The 14297-nt window shown below is 32.4% G+C and overlaps 2 protein-coding genes across 3 annotated transcripts; one reads left to right on the top strand and one right to left on the bottom strand.

Annotated features, from left to right (window-relative positions):
• The first annotated feature begins 5371 nt into the window (after nucleotides 1-5371).
• LOC129306590 (stem-specific protein TSJT1-like) lies at nucleotides 5372-7261 on the top strand. The gene is made up of 5 exons (XM_054947267.1): nucleotides 5372-5530; nucleotides 5694-5986; nucleotides 6319-6559; nucleotides 6651-6771; nucleotides 6856-7261. The coding sequence occupies exons 2-5, from the start codon at nucleotides 5790-5792 to the stop codon at nucleotides 7047-7049; spliced, it is 753 nt and encodes a 250-aa protein (XP_054803242.1). The 5' UTR covers nucleotides 5372-5530; nucleotides 5694-5789; the 3' UTR covers nucleotides 7050-7261.
• Nucleotides 7262-8339: 1078 nt separating this feature from the next.
• LOC129304361 (uncharacterized) lies at nucleotides 8340-13398 on the bottom strand. 2 transcript variants are annotated; one of them, XM_054943984.1, is made up of 12 exons: nucleotides 12954-13398; nucleotides 12782-12866; nucleotides 11834-11964; nucleotides 11616-11718; nucleotides 11475-11489; nucleotides 11083-11237; nucleotides 10736-10931; nucleotides 10356-10430; nucleotides 10020-10136; nucleotides 9635-9679; nucleotides 9077-9175; nucleotides 8340-8914 (listed from the first exon to the last, which is right to left on the bottom strand). In XM_054943984.1, exons 1-12 carry the CDS (start codon nucleotides 13235-13237, stop codon nucleotides 8894-8896), a joined length of 1326 nt encoding a protein of 441 aa, XP_054799959.1. In that variant the 5' UTR covers nucleotides 13238-13398; the 3' UTR covers nucleotides 8340-8893. The 2 variants fall into 2 exon arrangements, with proteins under 2 accessions (XP_054799959.1, XP_054799961.1); XM_054943986.1 differs by having other exon boundaries at nucleotides 11092-11237.
• Nucleotides 13399-14297: the final 899 nt, after the last annotated feature.

Raw genomic sequence — 14297 nt, 5'->3', positions numbered from 1 at the left:
AGTTGATTATCAAAACTCAAGTTTGACCGTTAATAAGACATATGACAAGTTGAGATGGATAATTTATTAATAAAAAAAAAAACCTAAACCTACTTTGTTTTTGGGTTAACTTAACCCAAAAAAAAGAAAGAAATTGGACCAAAAGATGACCGGTGTTGTCCCCATGTACCCATCTCTCATCCTTCTTCCTCCATGGTGTGTGCTTCATCTCCCACTTCACTTGCCGGCGACCATTCTCCCTCACCCACAAACCTTTGCTGTCGACCTTCTCTTAACAACAAAGAAGTAGATTTGTCCAAATTTAAGCGATAATCGTGCAATCTTTTGCAAAAGTTACAAAATGAAATTGAATATTGAGAATGTCCAAATTTAAAAACCTCATGAGTGTTTAGATCGCTTTTCAAAATTCTAATACTACCTTTGAGAAAAACCAGAGGCAAAGAGCTCCCTCAATTGATTAAACCCATTCTTGTTCGACCCATGCTACTTGATTTTTGCCTGATTCATTTGCCGATTCAAAAAAAGGAACAAGAAAGAACATTTCCAAATTCAAAACGAACAAGAACATTTCCAGATTCAAAACTCAAAACAACCTTTCCAAATTTGAAGATTAAAAACAAAATTTCTCACTAATTTCAAAATAATGTAGATCTGTGTTCGAAATCGCATCTTCTCACGGGGAACTTTCTATTCTCGCAGGTCGAGATCAATGAGATTGAAGATGACGGTTCAATCTCACCGTTGTCCTCATCAGTTTGCCGTCTCTTCCTTATCATCGGACCAGCCACAAGAATCAAGCGCTCAAGCTTCTATTAGCTCATTGTCTCTCCTCTATTGGAACACATTCAAGGCTAATCGAGCGATTTCGGCGAGAACCTATTGCTCTTGTTTTTTAGCACAGGAAAATGGGAAAGGTTCCTACAATTTTTCCGTTATGGTGATGAAGACCGAAGAGGAAGAGGAAACGGCATCATAGCTGACACAAATAAAGTAGGTTTATTTTTTTATTTTTTAAAAAAATTAATTTTTTAATCTTTATAATTTTAATTCAATTATAACTCAATTTTAAATTTTAACTCATTATAATTTAATTTTTAAAATTTTAACTTGATTATAAATTAGTTTCTAAATTTTACCTTTTATAATTTAATCCCTAAAGTTTTAGTCTCTTAAATATTAATTTTTATATCTTAAAAAATAAAATTATAAAGATTAAAAATATTTTAACATTTATTACTAATATTTTAAATTATTAAATTTTTTTAATCTTTACAAATATTATAAATATTAAAATTTTTAATTTTTATAATTTTATTTTTTAAAATATATGAACCAATATTTAAGAGGTTGAAATTTTAAATATTAGATTGTAAGAGATAAAATTTAAAAGATTTATGTCATGTGTCTTATTAACGGTCAAACTTGAGTTTTGATAGTCAATTGATGATGGATTTAATGGCGGGGCAAAAGAGCCCGCTTTTTGAAAGTTTCAGGGCGAAAACGCTTCATCAAAAGATTTAGAATATCCAATGCTTTTAAACAAAAGGCTTTAAAATAAATTTACACTTTAACCCTTAAAAATATAAATATGCATTTTAATTTTTTTTAATTGAAAAAATTGAAACAAACTTCCCCTCTAGTTTATTATTGAATATTAACAATTAAAATTACTGTAAATGACAGTGGTTTTTATTATTTAAATAAGTGATTTGAGATTTGAATTTCAGTGTTTGTGTTTGTAGTAATTTTAGTTTTATATTTTACTTTTAATATATTGAAGGAGATAATCTTTAAGGAGAATTGTATTCAAAAATCTCTTAAGAAAATTATTCACAAATAAAAATTAATAACAATTCACTATTTTAAAAAAACTTAAGTTTTTATTATTATTTTAACAATAAACATTCTGTATTGACCCTTATATTTTTGAAAGGTCCCCCCTAAGTTCTATTATCGGTGGACTATTCCTTGTACTAAAAACAAAATTGAATCTTAAGTTGTTACAACGAGGAAGCGTATCGGAACCAAAGAGTCATATATTCCGATTTCAATCTCCAACACACGCACACAAGATTCACAGATTGTGTGTGTTTTTAAAAACTTCATCAGCACATGAATCCCTACGGTCTCATAAATGATAAAGAAAAACAGAACAGCGATAAGCGGCGTGAACTTGGGCTCGTTTTGATGACTTATGAGCACATGGGGGGGGTCCACAATTAGAATTTTTCTTAACTTAACTACAAGGATCATATAAAGAATTAAACACCCAAGACTTTTTACTTAACGACAAGTAATTTAGGGTGTTTGGATTAGAAGTTCCAACATTGAATTTAGAATAAGTTGAGGTTTACAAATTGAAATTACGTTAAAAGTTAATGACTATAATGTGATTTATGTTAAATGCCAATCTAATCACTGTACTTTTTATAGAGCCGCTCAAGAAATTTCATATGCTAAGATATAAAATAATTTTATCTGCATAGTTTCCAATGGCCTGTATTAAAAAAAAAAACCACATGGTTTATAGTTGAATATTTAAAAAAAATTAAAAGCTGAAGGCTTGAAGCCAAAAGCTCCTATTTTCAGCTTCCATGTAAATAGAAATAATTTTTTTTTCTAAATATTCTTTTAGGCTTTTCAATCAGCTTTTAAAACTTTGGTGTTAAAATAAAGAGCTTTGAAGGCCCAAACTGAGATTTGATCTCAGTTTAACTCTTACCCAAACATAACCTTAAAATCACATGTAGATGTATGTAAGGATGTGTTGCTTGCTGACCAGTTCATCAATATTTTTCTGGCCAGTAGCCAATACCATCATTATATGAAACAGGATCTACTTTAGAAAAAAATGTGTTAACTATCAAGTGCATATCTTATTTTGAAATGTCTGGATAAGACTAAGACAATCCAAATCTTTTTATTTTTTGGATTAAAAATTGGAGTAATATTTTTTATTTTAAATGATGCAAAATACTATTGTAAAATGGAGTATCACTTATCGGTACCCTTACTATCAACTTATAAAATAAATAGAAAATAACAAGATTTGTTTTGGACAATTCAAATATACATTATATTATTACTTGACAAATAAGCGAATAATTGGTAAGATTATGAATTAATTGACAAAAATTAATATAATAAAATAAAATAAAAATTCCGTGCACAAACACACGATCATTGATATGCGATCTCAGATGTAAAAATTATTTTTTTTCTATTTCTCTTTTATAGAAAATACTTATTCTTTAACAACTTTAAAAAATTCAAATTCAATTTATATTTCACACTTCACGTAAATTTCTATTTCAAGATTTCTATCCATTTTCTGATGGAAGATTCTTATCCATTTAGAGGATGAAAAGACTGGCACTTTTATATCTACCCAATTGAATAATTTTGACCCAAAAAAAAAAAAAACAGAGAGAGAGATAACACGAATATACATTTGACAATCAAAGGATGACATATGGGCTAAAAGTACATTTTTTATTAATTTACCTTCACACAGTGTCTAATTTTAGTTGTTTAATTTTATTAATTTTTTTTAAATTTTCTAACCTTAACCCTAGTAATTTTATTAGCAAAAAAGCAGACATTGAATTATTAAATATTGATAAAATATTTTTAAATATTTATTAACTCCTTCTAATCGTAATTATATGACAAAATTAATGAAATTTATAATTCTTAATAAATGATAATTAATATTCCTCTGGTCTTATTTATAAGGTAAAGAGAGAAGAAGAAATTTGATCTTATTGATAGAGAACTTGTCAATTTTTAATGTCACTCTTTACAATTTTGCCCTCATTAAATGCTTTGAATAAAAATATCAGTAATGAGATTTAAAAATATTTATTAGAAATAAAGGTAAAAACTTGTTAAATTTTAAGATAAAGTTAATGAGATTTAAAATTTTTTTTATTATGGTGAAACATATTGAAAGTGACTTATAAATAGGATTAGAAGGAGTATTCTTAAACTTGTAAAACATATTTGACTTTCTAATTTTTTCCCTCCACTAAGTGTGTCTAAAAATCATAACTTGATGCAATTAAGGAGGGGTCATATTAATGGAAAAAATTAGCTACTATTATATCTTTACTCTATATTTAAAAACAGATAAAATTTTAAAACTTTTCATAAGTTTGTTTTTTTTAAAAAAAATAATTATCACAAGAAATCATAATTTGAAATTAAAATTATTATGGTTAAAAAACTGAAAATACTTTATCAAAATTAAAGGACTCAACTAAAATTTTTATACAAAGTGAGAGCATTAAATTATAGGGTTAAATAGTATTTTTACCTATCAACTATTTATATAGGAGCTTCCAATATCCTAAATTTTTATATGGTGTAATTTTTCCTTCAACTTTTGAAAATGGTACATTGAATGATACCCTACCATTAAAAAATAGTTAATTTTAATTGTTTGTTGACTGAAAAAATTCTAAAAAAATATCCAAAAATAACAGACAAGACCTCAAAAAAGACTTAATCGATATTAATTTATTTATAGAGTATTTAGTTGTAATTTTTTAAATCCTTTTTCATAATCTATAAGGTCCTTTTCTAAAAAATTTTAAATCAAATAATGATTAAAGTTAACTTTTTTAATAATAAAGTAACTAATATATCATTGTTGATATGGGAAATTGCACAATATAAAATTTTAGAATACCAAATGCTCCTGCTTACATAGTTAAGGATAAAAATATCCTTTAACCCTAAATTATAAAACAATTTTTTTAAAAAAATAAAATTTTCAAAATCATTTGAATTTTGAACATGAGTGTACTTCCTTTATCTTAATTTATAATATATTTTTAAATAAAATTATAAATATTACTAAAACTTATTAAATATATTTTATAATTTTTTAAATAAAAATATAAATTTTAAAAATTACCGTCATTTAATATTTTATTTATAAAATAATATTAAAAATTATATGAAAAGTCATATTTAAAAAATATTATTGATAAAATTTTAATTCTATTAAAATATTTTATATTTTAAAATACTCAAATATTTCCAAAAATGTTGAGACGGTGGAAATAGAAAAGAAAAGTGAGAAACGCGCTTTTTGGTGGAAACCGACAGAACAACAATTTGCTGACTCAGATCATCGTATTGTGGATAAGATCGGGCGATATTTCTTATGCTTCAATTACAACCTCCTGACCATTTACCCGTTACCCCACGCACCAACTACCTCCACGTCAGCACATCACGTGAGCCTCACATGACCATACATTCCTCTTCCTTCCTTGTACGCGCCTTTTGTTTTTTGTTTAGGATAAACCCTCCACGTCAACACACACGCAGCAAACAGCCAACACACTCTGTAGGAGTCTGAGTCAAGAGACGATCCCTTCATTGGCGAGCCCGTCTCTCTGATCTGAGATCTCTATATATTTATCCCTCCAGCGACCATTTCTAACATCATCCTCCGTTTTCACTGCCTACTTTCATTCCTTCGTCTCTTCGCTTTTGCTATTTGATTCTCAGTTTCATTCTGGTATCTCTCTCTCTCTCTCATATTTCAATTTTTTGAAACATTGTGTTCTTATTGTGCATATACCATTCACACGCACATATAGATTAGCTGGTAAACACTTGGAGATTTCATGGTCTTAGTGCAGCTAATTGGTGTACTGATACTGGTGCATTTCTTGTTAAAGGTGTATTCTTTTTTTGGTGAAAAGAAGGCGAGATTATTGGTGGCATCTGAAGAAGAAGAACAAGAACAAGGAGCCAACCCAGAGGTTGAAGCAACCATGTTGGGGATTTTCAAGGAGAGTTTGGTGAACCCACCACAGGAGCTGAAAAGCCCTGCTTCTGTGAATTCAGCCACAAAGCCAAAGCTTTCTCATGATATCTTGAACCATTTTATTTCCTCTAACCCTACCTCCGCTTTCTCCATGAGCTTTGGAATGGATGCTTTGTTAGCTTATTCCCCTTCCTCTCCAAACAGGTATGTGACAATGTGGGTTACCTGCACAAGTTTTGAAATGATCCCATATGGAAAATTAGATTTCTTGGAAGTGATCCCATGTGGCTAAAATTACCTTGAGATAATGTGCATTACTGCATCTGATGAATCAGATCTTACTTGAGGGCCCTATTTGGTAAATTACTTTCTGGATTGAGTGCATCCGAAGTAACACCCCAATTTGGCCATTTCCCTATTTGATCTGTGCATTTGAAGTTAATTGGATCTGTAAATCTAAAACCAGATTATGTAATAGGCTTATTATCAGTCATTACCGAGTTAAAAACAAGCTGATGATGCAAATATTGTCACAGGATGTTCTGTGGTTTGGATGACATGTACTGCATTTTCTTGGGAAGTTTGGACAATTTGAGCAGCCTCATCAAGCAGTATGGCCTATCAAAAGGAACCAATGAGGCCATGTTCATCATAGAGGCTTACAGGACACTTCGTGACAGAGGTCCGTACCCAGCTGATCAGGTTCTCAAGGAGCTTGAAGGCAGTTTTGGATTTGTGATCTACGATCAAAAGTACAAAGCTCTTTTTGTTGCCCTGGTAAAGAAAATCCTTGAGTCTCATTCTGATTTTGTACAGTGCAAGGTTGTTTTAATCCTTCTACTAACATATTTCTGATTTTGCTGAGCAGGGTTCTAATGAACGGATTGGACTCTTCTGGGGTTTTGCAGCTGATGGTTCTGTAATTATTTCTGAAGACTTGGATCTTATCAAAGCAAGTTGTGCTAAATCTTATGCACCATTCCCCACTGGTATGCAAATTTCTGTCTTTGTTTTAAAATTAAACTGTGGTATTTGATCTGAAATTTGATGATTTAATTTTGGTGAAATTGCAGGGTGTATGTTTCACAGTGAGCATGGTCTAAGAAGCTTTGAGCATCCGAGAATGAAGATGAAGGCAATGCCTAGGATTGATAGTGAGGGGATAATGTGTGGGGCCAACTTCAATGTTGATTCGCAGACAAGGGTTCCTGTGATGCCTCGTGTTGGAAGTGAAGCTAATTGGGGCACTTGGGGTTCACAAGCTTGACTAATTTTATCAAGCACTCGAATGTTTATTTGTTCCATTTAGAATAAGAGGGGGGAAAAGTGACAAAAAAGAGCCCATTGGGACGTTTGATTTGATGTCTTGAGTTGAGATTTGCCTTTCTTTTTTGCATGTAAATATATTCGTGCTTAATGTGATCTGATCTGGCTTTATCCTTCGCCACTCGAATATAATAAAATTTCAACTTTGAATTTTGTCCATTGGCAAAAAAAAAAAACAAAAGAAAAGATAAATAAATAAATAAATAAAAAATAAATAAACTGAGTGTTGTTCTTAAAGTGCTGTGGAAGGATGACAGAGATATGATTAATTAATTTAAGTTAGGTCTTAAGTATTAAATTTTAAGAATTTATAACTCAATTTTTAAATTTTTGTAATTTTATTGTGATGAATTTGTATCTTGTATTTTAAATTTTAACAGAATAAATAAAATTTTTTATTTTTCAATCATGTTAAAATTTTAAAAATAAGTTGTAAATTCATTATAGCACAATTGAAAAATTGAATTACAAATTTTTAAAATCTGAAACTTAAAATTTAATTTTAATTAATTAGTCTTTTTGAAACTAGGACCTCTTTGTCATTCTCCTTAATGTTTTTCATTGAAATTAACTGAAAAAAAATTAAAAATAAGCTTATTTCTTACGGAAAAAACGGTACCCTTTCACTGCTCAAGTGATATAGACTTGACCTATTGAATATTAACGCCCCCCCCCCCCAAAAAAAAAAAAAAAAAAACTCTCACACCCTGCTCTTTCCTCCTAAGGCTAAGTTAAAGTGACATGGTAATTGGAATCCTGTAAATGCAACTTCACAAGGAAAAGCGAATGCTGATCATGACGCACAGAAGATATAACAAAATACAGCTTGACTCGGTGGAGCCAGGTTCAGGTGATGTGAGTAACACATGACACAAATAAGAACTCAAATATTGTTGTGCCATTCCTCCTGTTCATTGCAAATTGTTTAGTCAAAGTTAACAAGAAGCCACTTCTGATTGAGAAACTCAGAAGGATAAATAACTAGGTGTGCACTAATTTCTATACACCTTGTTATAGGCACCACTTGTAGTCCAATTACACAAGATACTCAATTATGATTCCGATTTATTTGCCATTATATATATTTCATGTGCAAGTTTTTTGTCATTCAGTCTGCAAATAGCATCACGCTTAATAAATTCACGCGGCCTTGATGCAAAGCAAATAGAACAAGCGACACTTCACTTGAGAGATATCACTTGTACAGTTGAACATTTTTTTTCTCTCTCTCTTTTTGCCCATAATGTAGTTCAGCTTTAATTTCAGTGTAAAAACGATTGTGATGTACACATACACCAAGGGAAAAGTAAAGTTCAATGATAACAAATACCCTATATCCAACAAAATCGAGTTCTGTGCCTCCTCAGTGACAAACACCAGCTGCTCCAATAAATTACAGAACTTAGCATTTAACCTGTGAAGTTCTAGAAATACTTTGGGGGCACACAAGATACATTGGACTTGACTCAGAATCTAAGCATAGAGGCATCAGAATTACCAAGCTAGACTTTGTGGGTACTTAATTAACCTGATTTAAAGCCATTAACAATGTAAACCATGACTAGTGGAAAGAACCAGATCAATCCTCAGAAAAGACGGCAGCGTCTAGTGTCAACTTCCGAGAATTTATTCAGAAGACCCACCTTTACGAAAGATAAGCAGACCAATTACTCTTCAGGGAAGCCCATTTCCGGTATCGTTAAATCATCAGCTTAGTCAACTTGTAAGCTCTACGTAATACTAGCTTGCTTCTTCAGGCCAAGTTGGTTGTACTAACCAAGAAGTTCAATCCATTTCCACAAAAATCTGCAGCACGTCGTCGGTCAGAATGATGTAACGTTGGGGATTTATATGACAAAGGCAATGCAGTAAATCATCAAATAAGATCTCAAAGGAAATTTGTAGGCAAAGAAGCACTGCATCTGCTGGGTTGTTAATGATACAGAATCTATGCCTACAAGAACGAACCTCAACATCTGGCAAAGGTTCGTATGATTTCTTCTCCCTTGTGTCAAACACTGTAATGCCTGTGATTCTCTGGATTCCAGGTTTAGTAGCAATGAGATTCTGCGTAAGAAACAAAGTTCTTAAATTATCAAACAACAAATACGCCTCATTCTAATATGCTCTAAGATGCAACCATTACTGTGTATTCACTTTTACAACTTGAAAGTTTAGATGTTTAAATAGATAATTTATGGACAAAAACTACCAATTGTAATATTAGAACTGGAAACTGCATTTACAGGTGGTGCTTGAGCTTCTTTTTAAACCCCAACCCCCCACCCAAAAAAAAAAAAAAATAGACCATTACTTATTGACATCATGATAGCCACAACAAAAATATTAGGATGATATACCCTGATCACCATATAACTAAGTTCTTAATTAATGACAAGGAAAAAAAAAGTGGCACTTATTGTTCTATCAAGAGAATCCAGGGAAGAGCTGCATAGTTACTCAAAAGTATCCACTACCACAAGTATCTGAGACCTAATAGCAGCACAGCTGTAAAATTTCACATACCAGTGTGAAATTTATGGAGCCCGATGCCTCAACTTGTGATAAGACCTGCACATATGCTTCAAATTAGCAAATCGATGTTAATTTCAACCAACATTCACAAAAACTTATATATTGAACCAAGATTCATATTATAATGACAAATTTACTAACTTTCTGAAAATTTTCATTGAGCTCACATGTTTTTGGAGGTCAATATGAGATATGTATATATATATATATATATCTTTCTCATGAAGTAAGCGATTTATGATATATTTGCAATGACATTAATAAAGATATGCATACAGGATATTTAAGCTTTAACCATGGACCAGAAAAAGGTATATGTGGACAATCCAGGATAGAACACACAGAGAAGCCGATGGAATCCACACAACTTCATTACCATTGATTGAAGGCCATTAATCATAACCGCTTTACCCCCATGCAAACCATTTTTGGATAACCAAACTTCAAATGGGCCCAGCTCTCTGTCTGTATGGTTTGTAAGACTCAGTTTTAGCTGCAAGCAACAGGTAATCAACGTTTTAGTTTCTAAATTTATTTTTTAGCTGTTCTATCTCACTATCAAATAAGAATGAATTAAACCAGACCTATCCCTAAGAGAATATATCATAGTATGACAATAAGTACCCACAACTGCTGATTAGAATAAAGAATGTACCAGATGAAATAGATAATATAAGTAACATAAAGGGTAGACCAGTGGAGTACAGATTACCACAAAGGGTGTTTGAAGGCTAACAGTAGACGACATGTCCATAATTTGCAACTCAATCTCCTTCTTTGTATAAGGCTGCAAATAAATCCATCCTGACAATAAGACATTCATCCATCTGGAGTGCATATGCAAGTCGTATGTTACATGCTTGCAATAAAAGTTGGTGCATGTGAAAACCAAAAGGTCTTAATTCAGAAAATTGAATGCAACGCTTGTCTACCTTAGGCCCCATGACACACAACACACACACACACACAATTCAGATGAGATGTTTTCCAGAAAATGATGAAGTCCTGCCACTACCTTTTAACAAGTTGGCATGAATAATTTGAATAACTTATGAATTAATAGAACATCATTACAGAAGGAAAAGTACTTACAGTCCCCAGTATCTGCTGTGTCTGTAGGCGACCAGGTTCACCCATATTTGTTCTCCATGTTATCTGGAGTTTGCCAAGAACATTACTTCCTTCAACTTTAGTTGATGCAGAACCAGATGAAGACATTTTTAATTGATAAAGATAATTGTGAATTCCACCACTAGATCTGATTAATATTGGTGGCTTAAATGTATCCCTACAAAATTAGTTCACATCATGATTGATGGTGAGAATTCACACATTGAAGCTTACAGTTTACACTGGAGGGGGAAAAAAACTTTGGGTAAAATTAATAGCCAATCCTTTCAATTTGTGCAATTTTAGATGCTTAATTATAAATGGCATACACTGCAGACCTTGCTGAACGCTCTTTCTCAGAATGGTGCTCATCACCTTTAAGTATTGTTGCACTCCAATGCTGAGCAGGTTCAAAATCAACTTGGTCCATGAAAAGGTTTGATTTTGTATGGTTTTCAATACAAGCTTCCAAAAAAGTAGTTTCCTGAGAAAAATCTTGGAAACATAAATTACAGATGGTCACATTGCAGGGCAAGAATTTAAATATGCATGAGCTTAAGCCCAACACCTAGAAAACCTATAGAGCTTTGACCCAAGTCTTGCCCATGAGCAGGTATATGCCCAATAAACCTTCAATATAAGGTTCTTTCCTCTGCATTTTAATTGCCCTAGAAACCCTAACTTCTTTGTGTACAATGAATTTAGTCGAATCCTCACATACCTTGACAACACGGACCTGCAAAAAGTTTTCGACAAGAAAATAATAAGTAACAATATGAAATGCACTTTAAATTGTGAAGATAATATCATTCCCATTCATAAGTATTGTCAGAATTGGATTTACAAGGAAAGAGAGTGATACCTTGGTCCTAACCGAAAGGGGATTAGCAACAATGAACTTGAAAAACTGGGGTAAATATTTACGCTCACCATCACCATCATTGTACAATGCAGTGCAGACCAGCCTAAGGATGAGTGTATTGTCAAATTAACAAACCCAAAAGAAAATAAAAAGAATAGCATTGTCCCACACAATTACATGCTAGCATCCAAATCTACATGTAGTGTGATACCACTTACGTGTGAGGTCCAAGTTCTTTTACATCATGTTCCACAATAAAATCATAACGCCCACCAGAACGTATTGACTCAACTGGTGATTTGGATGTATCTAAAAGAAGTATTCTCTGCCTCTCTGTTTGAATCTCAGCCTACAATAAACAAGCTTTTGAATAACTCAAAAGGGTAAATTTGTTTAAGGAAAAACTCAAACAGTTTAGATGAGATGAAGCTAAAGGATTCTCTAATTCAGCTTCTTGTACAGCACGAATAAACCAAAAAGGGGATAGAAAAAAAATCCAGTGCACAGTTTCAGGAGTATCTAAAGGTGGAAGAAATGCTCTTCAATGTGGTAGCAAGGAACTCCAAAATGACTGGTCGAAGCACAGTCGCATGCTTGGAATCTCAAGAATGCGCAAAGGCTCAACCCAAAGGATTATCTGCAGTGAACTTCGGTCCCTAAAGGAGGCTGCTCATTTCCTTCCTTTAAAACCATTGATTTTCTTTTGTACATATTTGCATCAAGAGATTCTTAAGAGTGCATTATTAATCCCCTGGTAGGTGATGTTCTACTATTTCAAGTGTACCACTCCATACAGCAGCACCTTTCATTCACATTTTCAGCGATCAAGAATGAATAACCCAGAAAGCAAGAAAACCATTCCTCATCCATCATAAATTATAATTAATAAAAAATTGGGTTAAATAAACAGGAGTGCCAACTTCGCATTCGCAAACAGTTAGCTAGCAGATAAGCATTAAGGTTAAACAGTATCTTCTTTGCGTTGAATCTGCTATAGCACAATGCCAGAATCTGTCATTGTTTCTATTATATCGAAGACTACTTCAATTTAGCAACATTTCTTTGAAATATCAGTCTCCATTCACAAAAGATGATATAATCAATCATAACTGATTTAGAACTTTTTCCACATAAATGTGTGATGTAGAAAAGATAGCATAACCTACCTTGATGATAACATCTCTGACTTCGAAATTGGAGCTATTGTTAATACTAATGTAACTACAGAAAGTCTCTCCCAGATAAATGGCACTGCAGCACCCCAGATTGATTGTTTCACCAATCAAGTGAATAAAAAAGTTCAAAATTAACGAAGAGTAAGAGAAATGAATGCGATACCCGAAAGACTGTGGGAGCACTAGGAGGCCAGAGAGTCCCATAGCATCGAAGGAATGATGAAGAAGGAACCTGCCGCAATAGTTGGGATCAGAACTGCCATGATCAGCAACATGCGTATCGCTGCCGATAAGACGAGGCACACTGTCGGCGGCGATAGGGTCATCCAAGAGGTCCTCGCCGATGAGGAGATCGGCGGGGTCGAGTAGGAGGGGCGGATCTGCGTGGACAGAAGGCCTGCACAGCCTCATGACCCGAAACGCCAAGGAATGAGATCCTTGACTCATCTCTCACTCTCTGTCTCCCCTCCTCGATTGGAATCGTATTCCAAGTGAAGGAACAGCAAATTCAAGTTCGTTAGCTGAGTTTTTTCTTGCTCCTGAGACCGCTTCAGCTCGACACCGTAAAACAGGAAATTGGAGATCCGGAACTCGATGATGCTAAACGCGCCGGTTCGTTTCTATTTTCGTTTAAATAGGAAAGGATTTTGCGAAAATTTGACAGCTGATACTAACGGTATTATTATTATTATTATTATTTAACTTTAAATAAATGATGCGACTTGCTTTATATTTTATTACATTAATATTAATCTATAATAAAACTATTGATAATTAATTTATTGTATTTATCTTCTTGTTCTTCTTTTTGTCAAAGTACGTTTAGGATAATAAACAACAAAATGAATTTTTTAGATCAAAATAAAACCTTCAACTAGCTTGTAAAAGTTGGGAATCAAACCAATAGCAAAGTCAGACCTAGAGGTGAGATAATTTAATTTAAAAATTAATTATTTTAAAATAAAAATTATTTTTTTAATATTACATGTATAATAAGTTTTTGAACTTAAATATTTTTTATTTAATTTAGGAGATGCAAAATATCAAAAGTAAAAATGCAATGTTATAAAATTAATATATCTTATAATTTTTCTCAAAGTGAGGGGATGCATTTGCCCATCTCCACCACAATGTAACTCCTCCAGTGAATCTAACCTTAACCAATTTGTAAGAACAAAAGTTCCCACCACCAATGGATAATGGAGCTGGTAAAAGGAATTTAATTTAATTATATATATTATTGCTTAAATATGGAGTTTAAATTTAAATGTTTTAGTAGATTTATGTGAAATAAATTATCTGTAATAGTGAATTTACTTATAAAATGTAGTCGTGCGACGCATACCAGCTGCCAAGCCCTAAATCATAAAACTGATATTGGATTCAGTATTAATTCAGATCACTTTGATTTATGCCATTAATTCAGATCACTCTTCTTGCAATATATTTTACTCTTTCACTAAAGAATGTAATGTAAAAATCACATTCTCATCAAGTCTAGATCACA

The sequence above is a fragment of the Prosopis cineraria genome, unplaced genomic scaffold, assembly GCF_029017545.1.
Source record: "Prosopis cineraria cultivar Desert tree isolate PC_DT_omini unplaced genomic scaffold, ASM2901754v1 PC3, whole genome shotgun sequence".
Classification (NCBI taxonomy): Eukaryota; Viridiplantae; Streptophyta; class Magnoliopsida; order Fabales; family Fabaceae; genus Prosopis; species Prosopis cineraria.
Note: the sequence above shows the minus strand (reverse complement) of the source record. Positions and strands in the feature narration are given on the sequence as shown.